We start from the raw sequence: 23686 nt of genomic DNA on the forward strand, positions 1-23686 counted from the left end.
TTCAGAAGGAAGAGAGTTTATTCCAATAAAAATCATTTTGGCAAAGTACGAAAATATTGGTGCAGAAAAATTTAGAAACAGTTTATTTGTGCTTTATAAAACACTGAATATGAAAATGAAATTAGTTTAATGGGGTTTACTCTGGAGAATGAGATATTTACATACATCTTTGTTTCAGATAACAGTATGATGGTTGGTACATACATTTGAAACCATAAACATGGGTTCCTTGGGGTCCAAATCACAGGATAAAAACACTCTTTACTTGGCTGCTGGGGCCTAAAAGAGGAGGCAGGGAGGCTCCTGCAGGGGCTGGAGGGAGAGAGGGAGGCAGCATTTCAGCCCAAAGACCTTTGAGGGGAAGAATCGTGGGTGTGGAGGCATTTTGGGCATTTAGATCACGGGCACTTTTTTGAAAGAATGCATCTGTGAACCAGAGACATGGTTTTGGGTCACATTAGTGTCCGCTGCTGTCTGCTATTTCTGTCTTTACCGCCTTTGCTGCCGGAGCCCAAAGACTTCCTCACGTGTTGGCTGGGAACAAGGGCGAGCACGTTCTTTCAAAATGAGAAGCGACTGTTGGAAGGAATATGCCTCTTCCAGGTTTTCCCAAGTTGGGAAGGAACGTTAGCTTCCCAAGGGGAGTGTGAGATGTCTGGAGGAGGCTCCCCGCTCCCCGAGGTCAGTGCAGAACAAGGGGCCATGTCGGGGCAGCTGTGCTGTGTGGGCGACTGTCTGCAGACAAAGGGCCATTCAGGTCCTTGATTTATTCCTAGTGTCACCTTTATAATCAGCCCTCATTTCCTGTTCACATTTCATCTTCAAAAGGGCAGTTACAAATCTCCTATGGATATCACAACTATTGCTAGTTACAGATGGGATGCTTAATATATTATCATTAATTCAGGTATGAAAAATTTAAAAATCACAAGTCTGCATCATGAGTTTCGAGTAGCATTTATACATTACTTGAAAACACATTTAATTCTAGGCTCAAGTTAATAACTTTTAAGGTATAGTATCCATTTCAGTTTTGAAATTTGAATTTAAAGGCTGTTTGTTAAGAATGTTAAACTCTCAAAGTATAATATATAAAAAGTTATACAGAAATAAGAAATGCACTTCTTTGAATAAGCTACGTGTCCACTATGATACTTTGAGAAGATACGCATTAATTTATTCATTCATTCAAAAACTTGCCTGAATGCCCACTGTGGTAAGGCACTGGACTAGGTACTAGGATATGAAGTCGAAGAAGCCACAGCCCTGCCCTTCAAGAGCTTACAACCTAGTGGAGTTTGTCAAGATACTGTGTCACAGGTGGGCTAGAAGTGATTCTTAAGGTAACGAGGAGCGAATACTTCTTGCGTTGAGTGTTAGTTTGGTTGCCTTTGCAAAAGCTTCTTTCTTTTCATAATACGCGGCCTCGTTTACAAACACTGGGTACACAGTACTGCCTCCGCCCAACGGAATAATCTTTCCATCAAGAGTCAAAAACACAGGATCCCCGGGGTGCAGCGGTTTCCAGTCTTGATCCTCTCAGGAAACAATTAAAATACGTAAGTTACATTTAGACTTTTTCCCCACCTTAAAAGTTTTATGTCGGGCTCTCTAGACAACTAACAAATTATAGCAGTGTCTAACAAAAGAGATACTTGAGAGATGTGTTGGGAGGCCCATGAGTGATCTGGCCAAACTGAGACTGAACCATTAATTTGGGCGGCAGTTTTAAGAGTTCCCCATTTAGTTTTTATACCGCATACATGTGACTGGAGTTTGTTTCAATACCAAGTTTGCCTTGAATGTTGCCAAAGAGATTCAGAATATTAAAGGGCCAAATAAATGCATGTCTCCCTAAGTGTATGTTCTACCTGTTGCTAGCAGAAGTTAAATCTTGTTCAGCAAAGTTTAAGAAATAACAGTGTGCAAGACATTGTACTATAGGGATGTAAAAAATGAGTCCTTGTGCCTGCCCACCAAGGGACTCTATTCTGATGGGGCTTAGTGAGACAAAGTGGGGATGGGCTGGGGCCTGTCTTAGGATAAGGTGAATGTTCTCCATGATAACAACGGAGTTATCTGATCCAGACCATGAGCCCTCAAATACCAGTGCTGTCACATCACAAGAACCCTAAAGCAGCTCTTCCCACACTTTGATATGTTTTCAGACTGTGTACAGATTTTGTTAAAATGCAGATTCTGATTCTAGAGGTCTTGGGTTCTGTGATTCTGCACTTCTAACATTTCTCAGCAGCACCTGGGAATTTATTATTAAAGCACAATTTCTTTCCCCGCTGCAGACGTGCCTTCATGTTAACAAGTCCCCAGAGATTCACATGCATAGTATTAAAGTTTGGGAAGCTCTGCATTACAGTAAGTTTCTCAACCCTACCTGCACGCTATAATTGACTGGGCTATTTAAAAAATATAGATGAGTATGAGGCACCTGGGTGGTTCAGTTGTTTAAGCATCAGACTTTTGATTTCAGCTCAGGTCATCTCATGGTTTCATCTCACGGTTCATGGGTTCCAGCCCCGAGTCGGGCTCTGCGCTGACAACATAGAGCCTGCTTGAGATTCTCCCTTTCTCTCTCTCTGCCCCTCCCCTGCTTGTGCTCTTTCTCTGTCAAAATAAATAAATAAACTTTCTATATCTATATCTATAGGTATCTAAATATATAACTATAGATATAACTATACCCAAACCTGAGCCACATGAAAATCACCTGGTAAGCCTAACTGATTTCCTGTGTGCACCCTGAGGAACTAAATCAGAATCCCTAGGGAAGGGGCCTGGGAATCAAGATTTTTTAAAAGCTCCTCAGGTGATTCTCCTGTGGCCTGAGTTTGAGAAGCACCACTTTAGTGCTTTTGTAATAGGCTTCGGGCATTTGGGAGTACATCCTCTAGGTCATTCCAGTGAGCATCCATGACCAATAACTGTCTCTCTTTGAATAAAACCTGGACTCACAAGCAGGTGTCTGTCTATGTCTCTCTCTCCAGGATCAACTATCCTCAGTGTTCGCTCCCTGATCTCCATGGACACTGGTCTTGCTATTCCTCAAACACTCCAAGTTTGTTCTAGCCTCAGGGCCTTTGGACTTGTTTTCCACGTGGATGACTTCTCATTGCCCAGGCTCCAGCTTCAATGCCATCATCTAAGAGATGGCTCTTTCAGACCATTCCATCTGATAGGAACCCTCTGTTAGCCTCTATTATTCTGTTCATTTCTTTTATAGTACTCATTACAATTTGAAATGATCTGGTTTATGTATTGTTTACTTATTCATGGTCCATTATCCCCTGATTACTATGGAAGCTCCGTGAGGGATCTTGTCTATCTTGAACCTCAGGGCCCAGGATAGGCTTAGTAGTCATTCAAATATATGTATTTTTTTAAAAAATATTTATTTATTTATTTTTGACAGAGACAGAGCACTAGGGGGGGAGGGGCAGAGAGTGAGGGAGACACAGAATCTGAAGCAGGCTCCAGGCTCTGAGCTGTCAGCACAGAGCCCTACGTGGGGCTCGAACCCACAAACAGTGAGATCACAACCTTAGCCCAAGTCAGACGCTTTACAGACTGAGCCACCCAGGTGCCTCTCAAATATATTTATTGCAATAATTAGTGAATCACTCACTCCTTGTAAATACTGAGCAACCAAATCAATACTGTCCTTCCTTTCAAGACCTACCACAAACCCTGTTTGTTACTGATCTCATTAACCTCACTTCTCTGCTTCACCAGGATGATGTTTGTACTCTTCAAGGATCCTTGAGGAATACAAATCTTAAAAAAAATCCTGTGTTGTAGCCAGTTATGACATCATCACCTTGGCCTCTGTTTCTTGTACTTGCTATTTTTGTTACCTGTAGTGCTTTCCTCTCTCCCTCAATCTTTATATTTCTTTCCTTTAAAACATTGCCTAAGGCTCCTTCTTCTGGTTTCCACCCAGATCCCACTAAGGCAGAAAGCAGGATTTGCTCCACTTGTCTACAGACAGTTTATTTTATTAAGTTGTAAGTCTGGATGACTATTACTAGGGTCATTAGATCGGAGTCTGAACTGCCTCAGTAGTTTTCCACTCTGATTACCCAGGCCAGTAAGATTAGATTATCTCAAAGTGGGATCCTGGCATTGTTATGTTTCAAAGTCTCTCTAGGCAATGTATGACCAGAGTTGAAAGCCCCAGACTAGATAATCTGCCAAGTCTTTTCCATCTGTCTGAGGGTGCATAGGGTTCTCACAATTGATATGGATATTTTAGCTTTTTGGAATATTTGCTTCTCCTTGCTTTTGCCTTTTCTAGATTTCAATCTCCTATGCTCTCCCAAGAGCCTTTTTCCCCCCTTAACTATGCCATTATTGATCAAACCAGAGAAGGAGCAGATACTGGGGTTCTGAGGAGAGTCAGGGAGTGGTGGTAGAAAACACCGCAGAGAAGGAGGTTCTGAGTGTTTTGCTCTAACTTATTCAGTGGTGATCACAGGGAGGTGGCAGCAATGTGGTCAACTGCAAAGAACATTAGTTCTGGATGTGCCATTGATAGCTGTAAGACTATGGGGAAGATCTAAATTTTATTTTCTTTAAACAACTTTTTTTTTTGAGTGTAGTTGACACAATGTTACATTAATTTCAGGTGTGCAACATAGTGATTCGACAAGTTTATACCTTACCTGTGCTCACCACAAGTGTAGTTACAACGCTATTATAATACCATTGACTATATTCCCTATGCTGTGCCTTTTTACTCTGTGACTTAATCATTCCATAACTAGAAACCTGTGTGAGCCTGTTTTCTTATGATAAAATAGACACAATAATTCCTGTCCATTGCACTTGGGCAGGAATTTCACCTTCCCTGAGAGGCCTTGTCTGACCTCTTCCTCCCCACTTCATTATTCTTTTATGGCATCTGGTTATCTTGATTTCTAAACCACAGTTTAGAGTTTAGTACATCTATAAATCTCATGAGAGTATAGACCATATTCACTGATGTATCCCCAGAGCCAGCAGAGGATATACTCAATAATATTTATTGAACGAAGGTCTGAATACCTTACCTACACTGCTAATGTGGGTAAATGTAGGTAATGCAGGTAAACGAGCTAATGTATGTAAAATGGTTTATGAATTGTAAAGTTCTATTTGAAAGTGAGACATCATTAATTTGAATACTTTAAAGAAACAGCAAATGTTACCTGCAGGTCAGGGTGGATAATAGCGGCAATATCTCCATTTTCATTCCTAGGATAATCAACTTTCTCCATTATTTTATAGACTTCAATAGCACAGGGGGGGAATTCTTCTCCTATAGTGAAAACAACGTGTATGAATAGTGATTAAGAAGCATCTCTTGAAAAAAAGGAAGTTGAAACTTTAAGGGAAGAACAACACCCCAAAAAGGAAGACAGTTACAGGGAGAACATACCATTTTAAGTTAAGGATATTCTTAACCAACATTCAGCCAAAAGAGGTTCTCAAATTATTCCTATTGGTACACCATCCACAAGTACACTAATGGGGAGAGGCAGAAAGCAGAACTTGAAAAGCCACGACAGGCTGGGAGTCAGGACACCTGGGCTTCAGTCTAGCTGTGTAATCTTGAGCAAGATGCTTAACTTCTGGAGGCTCACTTTCTTTACTTGTCAAACGAAGGTTTTGACAATATCTCGGAGGGCCCTTCCAGCTCTGACATTCTATGACCGCACATCCTCAGGGGGACTTCCGGCAGGTTAGGTGACTTCAGCATGGTGCTCCTTCTCTTAACTAAGTATGTGAGACCTTAGGATGCAGGCAGCCTGACTTCCAAAGATGAGGCAACATTAACCCAATGCCCAGAAACGTGTAAAGGGAGTAGTTTACATGTACACCAGGCAGCTCTGTGTAAACCGGATGAATTTTCATCCAAGAGAGGATCCTTAGTGTGCTATGGTTGCAACTCAAAGGAAACTCTTCCTTTGTCCTTAGAACAGAAAGTGCAGCCCCGGGTTGGAATGTGGATAGCCTGTGATCACTTCTGTATCAGTTAGCTTTTGCTGCTTAACACACTACCCGAGAACTGAGTGGTGTGAAACAACCACCCCCAGTTTAGCTCATGATTCTGTGGAATGTTTGGGCAGTTCCCCCGGTGTAGGCTGGCTTTCTGATTTCTGACTGGCTTGCTCATGCATTTGTGGTGAGCTGGTAGGTCAGCTGGAGGCTGGGTGATCTAAGATGGTCTTACTCTCATGTCTGGCATTTGCCAGGCTGGCAGCTGGAGCTGGGGTGTCTGAGTTCTCCGCCTCATAACCTCTCATTATTCAGCAGGCTAGGCTAGGCTGATCCACATACTGGCAGTACAGGGTTCCTAGGAGGAGCAGAGAGCAAGCTCCAGTGTGCAAGTCCTTTTTGAGTTTCTTCTGCGGCACAAAACAAGTAACGTGGCCAAGCCAGATTCAGGAGGTAGGGAAATAAACTCCATTTCTTGGCAGAAGGATCTAAAACACCACATTGTGAGAACACGGACACAGGGAAGGGAAGAATTTGTGGGCATTTTTACAATCTACTCCATCTTCCAAAGGGAAGATAGAAACTTATCAGGTGTCATCTCTTTAAAGCAGAAGGTCTATTAGAAGGACAGAAAAAAGTGGTAGAACGTAAAGAAGCATTCTAAGTTTGCTACTTAGAATCTCACAGTTGGAAGAAGGCTCAAATGCCTAACCTCATCAGTGCTTGAGAATTCTCCACGTCTTTCTGGCCAAGTGATCATCTTACTCCTGCTTGGATGGCCTCACAAAGTGTGGTCCATTCCACTGTCGGTCAGCTTTGTTAATCAGACATTTATGTCTCTAGGTGACTTCATCCCACTGATTCTATTCTGTCCTCAGAGTCACAGAAAACATGTCTAATTGCTGCTTTCCAGTATGACACGTCTAAAACTCTAATATAAAAAGTCTCCTTCTGCTGGCCTAAGAATTCTTCTTCTCTACTTACATATGTCACATTCGTGAGGTTATATGTGAAGATACTTTGTAAACTGAAGTTCTACGTGCATCTTAGGGATGGCTCTTATATTATGGTTTTTAAACTCTTCAGCCTTCTCAATTCTCTCCTTGGCTAACCTCTACTTCATACAGGTTCCTCCTGAAATACGGACTCAGAATTTATTCACATTCTCCAAGTGGTGTTTATTCAATGCAGAAAAGACACCATCACTTCCCTTATTCTGGGATTTTTTTTTTTAAACATAAAAGCAAATTTTGAACCTGAAATGTAGTTAACCTAAAATATTTGCCTCACACAATTGTTAAAGGTTGTCAGCACTCTTTAGATCTACCTTCTAACCACAGATATTTTCCTGCAAGCTTCCTGCCACCTTTCATTTATATATAAGCATGTCACATATATCCTCATCCAACTTACTAGTAATAATTTTGAGTAGCACAAAGCCAAGGATGGAGCTCTTCTGCACATTTCTAGAGAGTTTTTCTCTAGGTGGTTATCTCTTTGTCAGCATTCTTTGGATAATGGTGTTCTTTCCATGTTAGTTAGAAATCCACCAAACTGGAAAGTCAAGATTAATAGTGGTTTAAAATTTTTGAATTGCGGGATCCTTTGCTTAAAGAAAACGTTACACGGAAGAGCAATAAAACAGAAGAACTGGTCTGGTAGGAGCAGAGGTAGGGGTGCCTGTCCTGGAGCTACAAGACAGCCATGAGATCCCCACCCCTGGGGATAGGAATCTATGGACTATGATTTGAAAAACATGTCTTTCCTCTCATGTCTGTGGTCTTGTACCTGGGTTCACTGTTCCTTAATGTAAGGTAGTCCCCACTTACTATCGGAAGGGTTTCTTATCAATTAGTGGTGACCTTCCCAATACCAGGTGCATGAGACAGTTATAGAACCGGTTCTCAGACATAGGTGGTAAAAAGCTGATCTTCAGTCTTTATGACTCTGGAGTCAAAGGATTCCCAAGCACAGAAGAAATTCCTGTGACTGCAGTAGGGTGCACAATCTGAGGTTAAGGAATTATACTCCCCCATGACACTGAACTATTCTCCAGCTTTGTCACTATAATGACTCATTCCTCAACGACAATTCCAATTAAGCCTGCTGGAGTAATTATTTATGTAGGATGTCCCTCTCTCTCTCTCTCTCTCTCTCTCTCTCAGGAATTCTTAAATTTTTACAAATTTTATTAACTCTTTAAATTTTAATTCCAGTATAGTTAACATAGAGTGTTATATTAGTTTCAGCTTTCTTTAATTTTATTTCAATTATACTTTAGTTTTAAATTTCAAGTACATTTATTTTTTAATAATCAATAGGCTTTATTTTTTTGCTGTTTTAGGTTTATCAAATAAATGAGCAGATAGTAGACTTCCATATATCATCCTGCCACCAGCCCCATTTAATTGTTTTTAATTACACAAATAATATGCAAATACATCGTTCACCTTGAAAACAATTAAAATAAAATTAACCTGTTTTTTCCTCATATATATGTATGTGTATTCTAGCAAGTGTTTATTATTATTATTCTGAAGCAAACTGGTATAGTGCTGTATGTTTTGGTTTGTAGCTTGCTTTCTGTAATTAACAATGTATTTTGAAGATCTTTTCACATTAATTTATTTAATTGTTTACCAATGGATCAATATTCAGGTCATTTCGATTGTCTTGCTGTTACAATGATGCTGATGACCGCCCTTGCATGTGACAACACAGCGGGTGTGCCTGTGCTTTTGCATGTCTCTGAGGTATGGACTTGCTGGGTCACAGGATTTGTGCATTTTCAGGAGTGGATACTATAAAAATTATTCTCTAAAGTGTCCTTACTGGATTTATACCAGCAGGGAATGAGAGCACCCTCTTTTCCTACACTTACCATCAGTTAATGTTATCAGGTTTTAATATCTGCCCACTCTGGTGGGAGAAAATATTTTCTCACTTTAACTGGTGTTCCTCTGATTAGTAGTAATGTTGGACATCTTTTCATGCGCTTATTGGATATTTGTATTTCTTAGTGGTTCTTTGCTGTTTACGGTGTAGATTAGCAGAAAATGAGGATTTTATTTGGGGAGATTTGTTAGTAGCTGCTTTGCTTAAATGTGTCTACTCTGGTCATTGAGGAATGGCTGAAGTGAATAACATTTTTAAAAACATCTAATATCATGAGCATGGCAAATTTGACAATTGCTATATCAGCGTTTAGTGGTTAGGTCACTATGTGTGTTCATTTCATCTCACTTTTCTGATTTACACACACACACACACACACACTAACAAGGAAATAATTCCTGCCTCCTACTTACCTTCATTGAAATTATGTATAAAATCAAGAGCATGTTTGATCATTTTTCTCATTTGATCCAAAATATCGGCTCTCAGAACTCCTTGAGGCTGGGGACCAACTTCTACACCTCGGTACAGAAGGGGTATATATAATATTTATATAAATATTACAATATATTAGACAACTGAGCACGTTCATATATTAAGACCTAGAATATCATCATTAAAATGATTAAAAAGGTAGACCATGTAGCATCATGGAAAATATTTGAGACAATGTTAGGCAAAACATAAAAGCAGAAGATTTACATGTACACATTATAAGCATAGTGAATAAAAACTGAGAGAAAACATGAAAAAATATCAAAGAATTGTATTAGAGTAGTAAGATCTTGGGGTCATTTTTTGCTTAAATATCCTTCAATATTGCCATATTATCAACATTGTCAACATTTAGTCTTGACAGGAGGAAATGCATCTATTTGAGTCACAGAGATTTGGTTCCATGGATGGTTAACATGACCATCTAGGTGACCCTAGAGCAACATTCTCGCCCTTAACATAACAACTAATTCTAATGTGATAGTGCAATAGTTTTAGTTTTCCCTAGGATTAATTTGTATTCATTTATTCTCACCCCAATACAATCCATCCTCACACCTACAAAACAGTCTCTCTAAACCAAATATCTAGTTACCTCCCTCCTGTTCCAGTCTCCCATACAGTTATCCCCCATTTATCAAAAATAATATCATTCATTCTTTTCTAACCAATTCATATCCATTCATATCCATTCTTTTTCACCCATTCTATTTTTACCCAGTTCTCTTATTTCTTGATTCACAAAATCTTTCTGTATTTGACATTTATTTTTTATTTGTTGTGCTTAGCTTTTTTGCATATACGTCTGGACACACATTTAAGTATGTGGTATAAATGTGGTTAATGTATGCATTTTGTGTATAAATGATTTGTACACATGTGTTAAAACATGTTCAAGGATATGTCTATATGTGTGTTGTAGAAGACATTATTGGTTGCCCATCCAAAAGCCATTCCACTTCTTCCTTACTGATAGAGTCCTGATTTTGGTTCGATATCCAGTCTTCCAGGCAAGTGAACTTTTCTCCAGCCCAGGTGTAAATATGGAATAGTTTAAGTCGTTTATAGTACTCCCATTATCCTAGTGATTGATTTAAGAATGGATATGTGATCCAGTTCTGAACAAGTGGTTATAACAGAGGTCTGCAGGGAGTTCCTAAGACTTTTCTTTCACCCATTAGATATTGTATTATTGGCATATGATGCTTAAAACTACAGTGGACATCTTGTGGCCATGGGGGCTGCTAAAAAACTCCACTAAAGATGGTATACTAAAAAGATAAGAAGAACCTGGCCCCTCACGATGTGCTGAGCTGTAATGTAAAATAATAAATCTGTTTTATTGTTTAAGCCATTTGAGCTTTGTGCAGCCAAAAAGATTGTACATATTGTTTGGAGAGGAGATGGAAGGTGTGGAGAGCAGCTGTGATTGGTAGAAGAGGGTGTCTGAGTCAGAAGAGTCAGTTACTGAAGGATTTTTTCCTTCCTGATTGTGAGTGGAAGATAACAGGGTGGCCATATTTTCTAAACCAACAATTACCCTTGACACAAGATCCTGTGTCAGAGAAGAATGTTTAAAGTTTTAGGAAATAGCCACAGCATAGTCCCAAGTGGAGCTGAAGAAGTAGTGGTCATAAACTTAAATCTTCTGAGTCTCAAATGAGGCCATGGTTGATCTGGGAAAGTTAACTTAGGAGAAGATTCTGTCTAGAGTATTCTGTGTGTGTGTGCACGTGTGTAGGTGTGTGTGTATGTGTGTGCATGCACACACATGAGAGAGAGACAGAGAAACAGAGACAGAAAATGAAGAAGATTCTGTGAATGATCATAAGGCTGGCTGCAGAAAACAGCTTCTTTCCACAATAAAGTTTACTTAGAATGATCCTGCCACATTTCAGCTGCCTTGGTAATAGAATACAAAGGTGGTCCTTTTGGAGGCTGGTAGAAGCTAGAGCAAATTTCTATGAGACAATAGAGATATATTGTAAAACGTTGGGCTGGAGATAGTTTCTGTCTGAGCTTAAGTATTTTCCCCCCAGTGAGTGGATGGTATAAAAATATTCCAAATTAATGAAGTTGGCAGGATAACATACAGTATTTCTAATTGTTTATGATGATCTTAGTACTCTATCATATTGAAATATTTGAAAGGCTTGGCCCTAAAAAGGGGCAAATATATTGGTAGATATTTGTTCTAGTTAAGAGCAGCATTTCCCCACAAATATCATAGACCAAGAATGCTTTTTCAAAGTGTGGAAATCTTCAGCTTTATTTGGTGTCCCAGAAAAACAGGATCTCTATCATTCATTGTTAAGCATTTGGTTTATTTCGAATAATTACCTATACTTAGATATTTACCTTTGCCCCAACAGATCCCCGATTATGCACCAAAATTACCAACAATTAAATAACCAAGATAACTTTAAATTTGCTGATACTGTTTGACAACTTGTTTTGAAATTAAATTACTCTTGGTTAAAACCATCTTAGATCTCACAAAAAAGGATTTTAAGTTGTGCAAAAATTATGCTAGCAGGTCATTCAGGAAAGAGAGTGGAATATAGAAAAAAAGAGACTGAGTGTGCAAGCCTCCATATTGGAACTTGCCAGACGGTAAAGATGCATTCACAGCTCAGTAACTGACACGGAAACGAGTGAGTGGATAGATAGCAAACAACTCTTGGGAGACAGTACAAAACAGGTGCTAAGAGGAAAGTTGGGAAAAGATTTTTTATGGGTCTCTGGTGTTTCTGCATGTCTTGCCAGTAAGACACTGACTGCCTTGGTTCCAGATTATTTTTCAAGAATGTTTTTACAGTGAACAGTCTTGGAAGATAGAGATGATCTCTTTCTAGGCACAAGGGCAGGCATGTTTACTGCATATTATAAAAGATTAGAGTTCCCTCAGTTCACTGTTTCTCTCCTGGAATGCAGAAACTGCTCAATGAAACTGAGGACATTTGATATAGTTAGAGCATGCCTGGAGTTAGTTAGTTTGCTTTTACTTGACAATTATAAGCCATAATGATAAGCAAGGTAGCTATAAATATTCTCCAGAAAATAATTGTCTCAGAGTTTCATCCAGGACATATTTTGTGCAGTTGTGACAATGGGAAATATGACTTACCAACAGGATACTTGGCTATAGAACGAGTGGTCGCATATTTGAGGGAAGGATGCTCAATAAGATAAACATAGCAGGGTAATGGAGCCAAAGAAGTCTGAAAAGAATTTAAAACATCTTTCTTATTATGTAAAGACCATATGCTTTGTTCTCTTTGCCACTAGAGAGTCAATAATGTCTTCAATATGCTTTACTCCATCAATTAAGTAATAGAATACAAAGGTAAGACAGCTTTATGAAACACTCTAAAATTCAGTGTTATTATTATAGCTTTGAAAACACATCAATGAATTACATATAAAATTGAATTATACATAGCTTTCTGGGCAAAAAGTACATTAAAGAATTCTCCAGAACCATGATAAAAAATGTATGAAATAAATTTTGCTTCTCAATGGATTTGGCTATTTTTGTTTTCACCACTGGTGACACTTCCTATTTAGTTTAGTATAGGTCTCATAAAGAATTCCGTTTCTACCCTTATGGTCCAGGTCCGTACAGATGTTAGGTAACCCCCCCCCCCCACCTCGACTTATCTGAATGAGAATTCAAGATAAGGCCTCTGGATTTTGATAACATTGTCAGCCGTGCTGCTTCTATGCCCGGTAACCAGAGCATTCAACTCTCCCTTCAATGAGCAAAAAGAATCATTGCATTATGATCTCCCACCAGAACTGCTAGCCAGTTATTGTCAAAAACTCAAGGGAAACAGAAGTTAACAATTAATCTTTACTGTCTGCTAGGTATAAGGCTCAATGCTGTATCTCATTTAAGGCTTTTAACACTCCTATGGGTAAGTGTTATTATGCCAATTGTATACAAGGAGAGCAAGGTTTGGGGTGTGGAGTATCTTGTCCAAGGTTAGTGAATGAGAAAGCGAGGATATAAGCCCAGGTTCTCCTGGATACACAGGTCAAACTCCTTCCACTTAAGCATATTGGCCCTCTGGACGGAAGAGTAGCTATTATACAGAAATAAACACATAGTTCATTATTTGTGTTTTTTGCTTTGTTGTTACTTTCTAGCAATTTTCCTCTAGCTGTCAGCCCTGGATTGCTGAATTTTTCATCTTGTAAATTTCTGAGCCTTAAAATGATTAGCTATACAAGTACTGAAAGAACAGACATGTGTTGGGGTATCTGAGTCAAATGGAGACAAGGGCAGAACTAAAAAGAGCCAGCCTTTTTATCACTGGTCTTTGGTCATATTAAATGACTATTTCTCAAGCTTTCTAAAACTAGCATTGAGCTATGTCAACTACACCATTTTAAGTGTGGGTATTGATTTTACCAAACAGCTTATGGTTTAGTGGCTGTCTGGATAAGTGAGTTATAATTTTATAAACACGAGAATCCGCAACTGTTTGATTATTTTGTTCACTGTGTTTATTATTTTACTCATTTCCTCAACTTTTCTCCTGCCGTCAACACCACCTCTATTCTGGTGCGCTCCTCCCACTCCCTCATCTCTCTTGGACCCCCTCTTCCAACCCTTTTCTGGTGGCTCTACATCTACAATTGACTTAAAAGTACAGGTACCATGCTAACTTATAAATTAATAACACTGGGGCACCTGGGTGGCTCAGTTGGTTGAGCATCTGACTACGGCTGAGGTCATGATCTCACGGTTCATAAGTTTGAGCCCCACATGGGGCTCGCTGCTGTCAGCTTGTCAGCACAGAGCCCACTTCAGATCCTCTGTCCCCTTCTTTCTGTCCCTCCCTGCTTGAGCTCTCCCCCAAATAAGTAAATATTAAAAAAAAGAATTTTAATTAATAACATTGACATTACCTTAATATAATGACACATCTGAATTAAAAAGTCATTCCTGGAATCTTCAAGAATAAGAGTGCACCCCATGTTAGAAGTAGTGTTGTGAAGGTCAAAAATAATGTCATAGGAATATTCATTGTCTTTTGGACCAAATAAATGATTGATTTCTTGAGCCCTTCTCACTTCATATGGCAAATCCTTTGACATTTTTTTGCTGTTATTAGCAGAAAGAAAAAGATTTAACAACATCTGTGGCTAAGATAACATTAAACATACAATAAGAACACAGTGTATAAGGAAACAGTTGCCAAACCTTTAATATGAAAAATCTGTAAGTCAAGTGGAAACTTATTTCAAAATTTCATAAATAAAGACTTCCTTCTTTTTTCTCCATTTGATTTTATGTAATGGTGCATCGGCATGCTCACAAACAGTAGTTCATTCATGTGGCTGATCCCAGGGAGGACATTTCAAACAGAATTCACCATTTGACTTCAATGTTTAACAAAATGTATTCATTAATTTAATCAATAGTTTGGTTTTGTTTTTTTTTTTAAATAGTTATGTGCACTGGGCTATTTATTGGGGCTAGACTATCAAACACACACACAAATTTTTTTTTTGTCCTCTAGCTAATTCTAGTCCACAAAAATAGTAAACTTAGGTGATCATGTTACCTAATTAGGGATTCTAATTGAGGTCCTAGGAACCATTATGGTCCAGGGTAAGCTTTACAAAGTCTGTAAACTCCACAAAAATGCAAAATTTTGCAGGCATATGCATACATATTTTTTTTCTGGGATGAGGTTTTTATTGAATTCTCAAATCAGTCTCTACCTCTCCTCACTCTTTAGGATATTTTTTTCCCCCTTACTGTATATGTTGACAATTTAAGTTTGTTTTTCCTCATTAAACAATGGTTTAACTCAACCACTTCTCTATACTTCCATCTATTTCTGTTCCCTGACTATTTTTGCTAGTGTCTTCAAGGGACCTACAGTTGGAACCTGGGTAATTCCTGCCTAAAATGCAATCAAGAAGGTGGAGCAGCCATTTTTTGACCATAAAGCAAAAAGAATGAGGACAAAAGCTGCATACTAAGGAAGGTGCAGTGGGAAGACAGAAGAGACCTGTGGCGCTTATGTTATTATTGAACCACTACAACCAGCCCTCGACCGCCAAGCTCCAGATTGATTTGTGAAAAAGAAACCTTTACTTAAGCCACTGTTTTCAGGTTTTTATTATATGCAACCATAGTTCCTAATGGATAGGTATGCATTTTAAAAGTTAATTCATGGGGGCCCCTGGGTGGTTCAGTTGGTTAAGCATCAGACCCTTGATTTTGGCCCAGGTCACGATCTCACAGTTCATGAGATGGAGCCCCGCATAGGGCTCAGTGCTAACAGCCGGGAGCCGGCTTGGGATTCTCTCTCTTCCTCTCTCTCTGCCCCTCCCCTGCTTGCATGCTCTGTCTCTCTCTCAAAATAAATATTTAAACGTTAATTCATGAAACAACTCAGTGAGGTTCCTCTACACCCAAGTGATTTGCTTCTAATTCTCCCCCATGTCGGTAATGGCATCACTAACCACCCAGTTGCTCAGAGCCAAGGCTTGAAGTCTTGAAAGATAATGGACACTTTGAGTTCTCATGCCCGTGGCCCAGGTCTCATAGGAAGAGTCTCAAGGGATGAAGCAGAAGGAATGGGCAGGGGCAAGATCCTAAAAGGCACTTTAATCACACTAAGTTACTTAAATCTATGCCAGATAGATTTTTGAAGAATTTTCAGCTGGGGAAGGACATAATAAGATTTGTCTGTCAGGATGATCCCTATGGCTGCTATTAAACTGAGTCAATGGCAGGAAGGATTGGAGTAAGGCTAGATGAAGAAAGATTCTTTAGGAGGCTACTCAGTCCACAGATGAAATGAAATAAGGTAGCGAAAATGGAGAGGAGTATTGGATTGCAAAATATTCAATGCTTGAATAAACGGGAAGATTTAGTAACTTGGTAGACATGGGGCTTGAGGAACAGGGAAGATTCTAAGTTGATTTCCATAGAAGATTTGATGGGTAATGGTGACATTACTGAGATGGGGAATATAGGAAAAGGAGCAAATTTGGGAGAGGGAAGTCAGGAGAAGGTAATTAAATTTTATAAGTGTGATAACTACCCTGAGAGAGAACTGCCTAGCTTCTGAATAGTGTTAAAGTATAAGAAGCAGAAAGCGAATTTAATTTTAAAGACTGCTCTCACGGACAATGCATACTACTGATGGTCATAATAGGAAAACCCACCCCAGTCCATTTCAGAGTTATTTAAGAAGTTAACATGCCGACTAAAAGCATTATTCTTCAACAAATTCTTATAAGAGTTAGTTAAAAGCTATTTTAGGTGAATAGATAAATCTTTAAAAAGATTTTTTTAATGTTTTATTTATTTTTGGAGAGGGGGAGAGAGAGAGAGAGAGAGAGAGAGAGAGAGAGAGAGAGAGATTGAGAGAATGAGCGGGGGAGGGGCAGAGAGAGAAGGAGACACAGAATCCGAAGCAGGCTCCAGGCTCTGAGCTGTCAGCACAGAGCCCGACATGGGGCTCCAACCCACGAACTGCGAGATCATGACCTGAGCCCAAGTCAGAAGCTTAACCGACTGAGCCATCCAGGCACCCCTAGGTGAATAGATAAAATCTTAATTATATCACCATAACCTCAGTCATGAAGACAAAGCATTCCTGAAATTAAAATGTATGCTAGTAAAAATATGCTTTGATACACAAAATGTGACTCATGTATAATTCTCCCTAAAACATCTACTTCATAAAGTGAGGCATATTTGTACTAAAGGTAGTAACTGTATTTGATCTGTTGTGAGATTAAATTTAAGTAACTCTGTAAACTCAAGTTAGCCTTCATTAGAACATGAGTACACAGGGCAGTGGCTGCTGTGTGAGTTGTTCCTTTGCACATGTTCCATCTCAGTTGTTTTCCAACTCGTTGTGGATAGAAACCATTTTGTTCATAGTACTCCCACAGTACCTGGCACAGTGCCCCGTGAAGAGTAGGTGTTTAATAATATTTTTAGGTAAATAAAAGAAAGTGGTGAAAAATAAATACTAAGAGGCCTATATATCTATACTAGGAGCTATAAGGATGTAAACAAAGGCAAAAACAATTAGCATTATTTATATTATGTATTATATTGTAATACCTAGAGTGTTACTATTGCATACACTGCATGCAATGTATTATGAACCAGCTGCAATTTAAATTCAGAATATGCAAGTGAAGTGCTTTTATCTCTCAGGGATCCACCACTGAAGCCAGTACGTCTACTCCTCATTTCACAAGGTGGTGTGATGGTTTTTGATGATGGGTATTTATTCACTTTTTCATATTCAACAAATATTAATTGAAATATTACAATTTTTTTGACTAGAACTTTATTACTGCCATGAATATAGTTGTATAAAAACATAGTAGCAAACCACCTAGGAAGCTAACAAATATGTATGCAAGCATACAGGCCAAAACTAATATAATACAAAAGACTATTAAATCTGTTTTTTTAAAGATATGATTTAAAAATAAAAACCATTGTTATTGTCTTGGTCTGTACAGAATGCATTTAAAAAGAAAATCAGTTAAGAACAGTCTGATACTTTTAAAAGTCTATAAAAGAGCATGTGGAGGCCCAGTTTAGGTAATTGAGTACTTCATAGCGGAGTATGATTAAAAGTGAAAGTGATCTGTTTCACAACAGCGACTATACGTACGGATACGTATATCATGTGCTACATATACGTGTTCTCTCTCTCTCTCACACACACACACACACACACACACACACACGCACACATGCTACAACACAAAATGTAGTCTTACCCAAGATTTTCAGGGTCAAAAACTCGATTCAGGTCACAGTCAATATATCTGGTACACTTCTTCACTGCTCTTGGGTTGGTAATAAATGGTTTTACCTCCAGCCCTGTTCTCTGAATCTCAGTGCCATTCTCCAGCCAGCGCTTAACTAGAAATACTCCTGTTAACTCATTGCCATGAGTTCCTCCAAAGATAGCAACCTTTTTTATAGGATCTTCAGTAACATGACAAGAAGTCATTTTTGTCAAGTAGTTTTACCTGATTTCTGCAATTCAGAAAAGAAGAAATCAAATAGAACTTAATTTCTCAAGAAAAGTTTAGAGATTTAAATCTAAATGGTACTTTAACCAAAGTGCAAAGTGCAGAGTTCTCTTGAGCGGAGTATAATTTAATATTCTGTTACAAGTTCTGAGCCCTGTTTATTATAGGGACACTCCCTTCCTTTAGCCCTGCCCTTTACCATATTTGGATTAAAATATGCAGAGATGAACTAGATACAGCTGTTTAACTTCTTACTCCCTCACATGGTCAGTAGATCTAAATGCAATAATAAATTAGCCTCTCATACTAATACAAAAATTCTGGTTTCCTTTCACCTATAGCCAATGTCACCTAATGGTGCTTCCATGACTATCTGTAATAGTAAAAATAGTTTATACCTTTCTAATCCTCAAAAATATGAAAAAAAATTAAAAATCTATAAAAAATAAAGAAGGGGCTCATAATATGCATGCTATGATTTGCTATTTATGTTTCCACTCACATTTCAAAACATTTCTTCTCTGAAATGAGTTCAGAGCCTTTTCATTATCTGAGCACATTTGAATCTCACCTCCATAAACAGCCAAAGGCGGAGAGATCCTGAGAGATCTCCTGTGGAGCCAGCACCATTTCTTTCAGTATGCTTATTCATAGTCAGAGACACAAGAACCAAATAAATGATCACTAGGACGTAAAAAGCTACTTTGAAATATGTCTTAATTTCCTTCTCATGAAGTTTTCGGTAATTCTCTGTCAATTTCTTTAGGAATCTTTCCCACGTTTTGCCTTACTATTAAAGGAAAAGCAACTGTGAATAATTTTCAAGTCTTCATAATGCCTGAAAATGTCTTGGGGCATGCTATATATACTAACCGAATTATGAGTTTATTATAATACACAGTCTAATTCACTAGAAGCCCAGACTCTTCACTGGAATGTGTTACTCAAGCAGGGGGTCTTATTAGGGGAAACTATTCAGAATACTAAGATGATTACATCCCTTTGGAGAAATGACTCTGAACCAAATCAGATTTGATTTCATGCTTGATCATCCAGAAAGACAAATATGTTCAAGTTCTGGAAATACCATGTACTAGTAGCGCCAGATTGTTTGATAGGGATACAAGAGTAATTCCTCACAACCTCAGAGAAGTTTAATTTGTAATTAAATTTCCCACATTACCTCAGTTTATTCATATATTTACATTATAAGACAGGGTGGGTTAGGCACTGACATGGCCATTGTAGTGCTAAAGGAAAAGTCCCTCAGCTACCAGGAGAAAACTGGGCCGGGGACCCAGGTTTTCTGATTCTAAGCCCAGTGTTTTTAACAGAACGGGGTGCTTCCTGTTATTTTTGGACTTCCCCAAAGTTCTAATTTTGCTCTTTTGGAATTCGCATAAACAGTTACTACAGCGTGCTCAGGAAACAAAAAGCATACAAACAAAACAGATGCTAGAATGTAAGATGTGAATGTTTCATAATGTTTAATAAACCAATCCCTATGTTCTTCCTTAGGAGATTATAATGCAGAGATAGAGAAAGCAAAATAATAAAATCCAAATTTACACATTAAAATTACTGTTCTAACCTAAGAAAAAGCCCATGTAGCATTTGATTTTTCTATCCACATCAATGTACACTGAACACTAATGTAGAGATGCTCAAAACAAAAGCAAATGTAAACAAATTATGGTTGTATTTTTTACTTTGGTCTTAAAAACTGTAACTATGGTGAATTATTAACACCTGATTAGGTTTTGTTTCTTTTCTGATTTGTGGTTAGTTCTGTCCTTTGCCCAGTCTCTCTGGAAATGCTGCTTTGGTTATTTACTCGTAGCTGGCACAAATGACTTGCATTTCGAGGCTTGTTTTATGGAATTTTAACAGATCAGCACTTTGAAGCACATTTAACATTCAGAAATAAAGTTTCCCTTACATGTCAAAATGAATAACTTTTTTTGCGAGCTAGTGAATTGCAGTAATTCTGTCCTATACTTACCTTGTTTATTGTGTACAGAGTTTGTCTTCTGCGGAAAGCTTTATTAGAAAAAAAAGAGAGCATTTCCTTAGAACTAGAGCAACAGAGGCTTTTCATACTCTTATACCAAGTTAACTTCCGAAAGATTTTTAACTCCCTGTTTCCCAAAGCACACTAAATTTTTGAGCCCTACAAAAACTACAAATTTTCACTAGTCTAATTCTTTTTTGAGAGTTCAGAGAACTGATGGTGTATAAAGTAGAACCGTTTCTAGTTATCACTATTGATGAAGTTTTGGGGTGACAGGGTGGGGGGGGGCAGAGCTGACGGCCAAGAAAGAATTCTTGAAGACGCCTTTGGTGCAAAAACGTGATTTTATTAAAGCACGGGGACAGGACCTGTGGGGGGAAAGAGTTAGTTGCACTTGGGGTAGTGACAGGTAACTCATTATATACCTTCAGGTTGGGAGGGGGTCAGGGTTAGAGTAATTCTCTAAGGAATTTTGGAAGCAAAGTTTCCAGGACCTTGAGGGGCTAGCTGTTGCTAGGGAAATGCCATTTATTACCATTTAGTAAAACCTCAGTCATGAGACCCTTCAGATTCTATCAGGGGGCCATAAGCTTGGAGTATGATTGCCAGCATATCTTGGGGGAGTTGAGAGAAAGAAGTTTCCAAAGGAATTTTTATATGCTAAAGTAGACTTACAGGATCCTCAAGGTTGGGATAATGTTAAGCCAAGATTCCCTTTTGCCCCCAGCAAAGTGTCATCATTCAGGCAGCTGAGATCCTAGAGGGAGGTTACTCTGCCGGTTTCAAGGACTTGCCAATGGACTGTAGGCAGTAAGGGAATTCAATTTTTCATTTGTCTTAGTTTCCCACGTCACCATGGCAAGCACTTAAACCCCTTTCCTTTGTTCTTGGGTAGCCAGAAGTGAACAAGGAATATCACACATATTCCACCTGGGGGGTGGAGGGGCGGGAGGTGGGGATTGCTGTCAGCTTGTCCCATGCTCCCTCATCACTGTCTCATTATCATGTTGAATATTTAATGTTTTGAAGTATTTAAAAGAATAAACCTAATAATTTCCAGCACTATAAATGTTTTGTAGGGATAGCGGTGCCTGATTATTAGTAAAATAATGTAGTATAAAACAAAGGGAGAATAAATTTTTCATAGTCTTGGATGTCCAATAAATCCACGCAAGAAATTTTGTGGCAGATGCATTTAAGATGTTGTTTCCAAAATAGTATGGCTGAGGGATAAGGAAGATCTTCTCTCAATATTACATATAAGGTATCTCATACATAATGTGGTTGTCCAGCGGTCATGTATTCAAACTACTCTATTTAAATTTTTTCCTTCCCCCATGGACCTCTTGCTGTCACCCATCCGGACCAACTTTCCAGATGGTAATAAATAAATGTCACCAAAAACAAGATAGGGATAAAATAGATAAGTTTATACACAACTAGTAAAGATTCCACATTGCTCATTCTGCAGTTCTGGCAGATTTAGCACAGCATGTTGTCCATAGTGGGCTTAAAATATTTTCTTTAAATGAGAAATCCATTTGGGGGGCACATGGGTGGGTATTATATATGTGTGTATGTGTGTGTGTATGTATGTATGCATGCATGTATATGTTAGGTCAAAATCTGTTTCCCTAAAGCTTTTATTCATTTTCTAATAGTCTCCTCTTTGAGGGGGGCACCTGGGTGGCTCAGTTGATTGAGCATCTGATTCTTGATTTCAGCTCAGGTCATGATTCCAGGGTAGTGGGATGGAGCCCCACATCCGGCTCCACACTGAGCCGGAGCCTGCTTAGGATTCTCTCTCCCTCTGCCCCTCTCCACTTCTTGGCACTCTCTCTCTTACTCTAATAGTAATAGTAATAATAATAATAATAATAATAATAAAATAAAAAATAAAAGTCTTCCCTTTGGAACCATGACAACTAACAAGTCTTTTCAGACATCTTATGCTGTGAAGTCTTCTCTTTTCCAAATTAAATGAAGACACAATTACTTCAAACTTATTCCTGAGTTTGGCATTCATACTCATTCTCCTTCTTTTGACCTAATCTTATAAGAAACTAGAGATTACCCTGGAACAATGCAGGGGTTAGGAGCGCTGACCCCCAAGCAGCTGAAAATCCCTTCTAACTTTTTACTCCCTAAAACTTAAATTACTAATAGACTGCTGTTAACTAGAAGCCTTACCGCTAGTCAATTAACACATATTTTACATATGTATTAAATATCGTATCCTTACAATAAAGTAACCTCCAGAAAAGAAAATGTTACTAAGAAAATCATAGAGAAAATACATGTACAGTACAGCACTCTAAAAAACCAGCTATAAGTGGACCTGTACAGTTGAAAACTGTACCGTTCAAGGGTCAACCGTACTAATATGTTTCATGGTCTCATAGTCCTAGGCCTGTACTAACAACCTTCCCTCCATCTGTAGACCCTCCGCACATTTCTGTTCACCTCTCCCAGGCTTCAAATGGCCAGAAGATATAGTAACAACATAACATGGCCTTTGACTTCAGACAGAGCTAGAATTACTATTCCTGGCGTATAGTCAGGACTCAGTAAACGGTAGCTACTGTTATTAATTACGGGCTAACATTTACTGAGCATTTACTGTGCCCCAGGGCTGTTCATTTTTCTCTTTTAATAGTTTTAGGGGAACTGAGTAAATAGTTATATCTGCTTTACTGAGAAGAGAAGTGTAGGTGTAGAGGGGGTAAATAACTTGCCCAAGATCAGAGGTGTCTGGCCAGCGCCAGAGTTCCGGGTCATTGCGGCATTCCATTTCCTCTCCCGGGCCTTGAACGCCCTTTCCCTCCACTGAGCTCTCGCACAGTGCAGTCCCTGCTCTTAGAGTTGCAGGGCCCTCCTCTTAACCGGGGCCTCAGCTCTCCAGCCAGCCAGCCGCCAGATGACTAATTCCCAGCCCACACGAAGCAAAGTCAAACAAACCTTATGACCTGCTTTTCAGGCCCGAGGCCTTGTTATTCTCTTCTAGGTGAACCTCCAATGTCTTAAAAACGTTTTAGGTTTTAGAACCTAAAAAAATGTGTGCGCTGGGGAAAGGGTAAAGAGGAGTGTTGGGCCACCAGTCGTGGGTACGTCTCAGCGGTGAATAGAACGGCTCGTCCCTAGAGCCATCCGGCGCCTCGTACCTCACAGTAGTGAACAGGGAGGACAGGCGCGTGAACATCTTTTTCTCACCGTCCACTGAAAGGATTATGCCACAGCACCCGAGCCCCAGAGGCAGGTGGC

At 39.0% G+C, this 23686-nt stretch overlaps 1 protein-coding gene across 3 annotated transcripts; it reads right to left on the bottom strand.

Annotated features, from left to right (window-relative positions):
- ASPA (aspartoacylase) lies at nt 1-23667 on the bottom strand. Of its 3 annotated transcripts, none has more exons than XM_007076150.3 (8): nt 23587-23667; nt 20417-20454; nt 18157-18418; nt 14296-14491; nt 12509-12602; nt 9300-9407; nt 5202-5311; nt 1-1536 (listed from the first exon to the last, which is right to left on the bottom strand). In XM_007076150.3, exons 3-8 carry the CDS (start codon nt 18390-18392, stop codon nt 1339-1341), a joined length of 942 nt encoding a protein of 313 aa, XP_007076212.1. In that variant the 5' UTR covers nt 18393-18418; nt 20417-20454; nt 23587-23667; the 3' UTR covers nt 1-1338. The 3 variants fall into 3 exon arrangements, with proteins under 3 accessions (XP_007076212.1, XP_042822118.1, XP_007076213.1); XM_042966184.1 differs by lacking the exon at nt 23587-23667 and adding an exon at nt 23384-23458; XM_007076151.2 differs by lacking the exons at nt 20417-20454; nt 23587-23667 and having other exon boundaries at nt 9300-9401; nt 18157-18517.
- Between the last annotated feature and the right edge of the window lie 19 nt (nt 23668-23686).

The sequence above is a fragment of the Panthera tigris genome, chromosome E1 (assembly GCF_018350195.1).
Source record: "Panthera tigris isolate Pti1 chromosome E1, P.tigris_Pti1_mat1.1, whole genome shotgun sequence".
NCBI classification, from domain to species: Eukaryota; Metazoa; Chordata; class Mammalia; order Carnivora; family Felidae; genus Panthera; species Panthera tigris.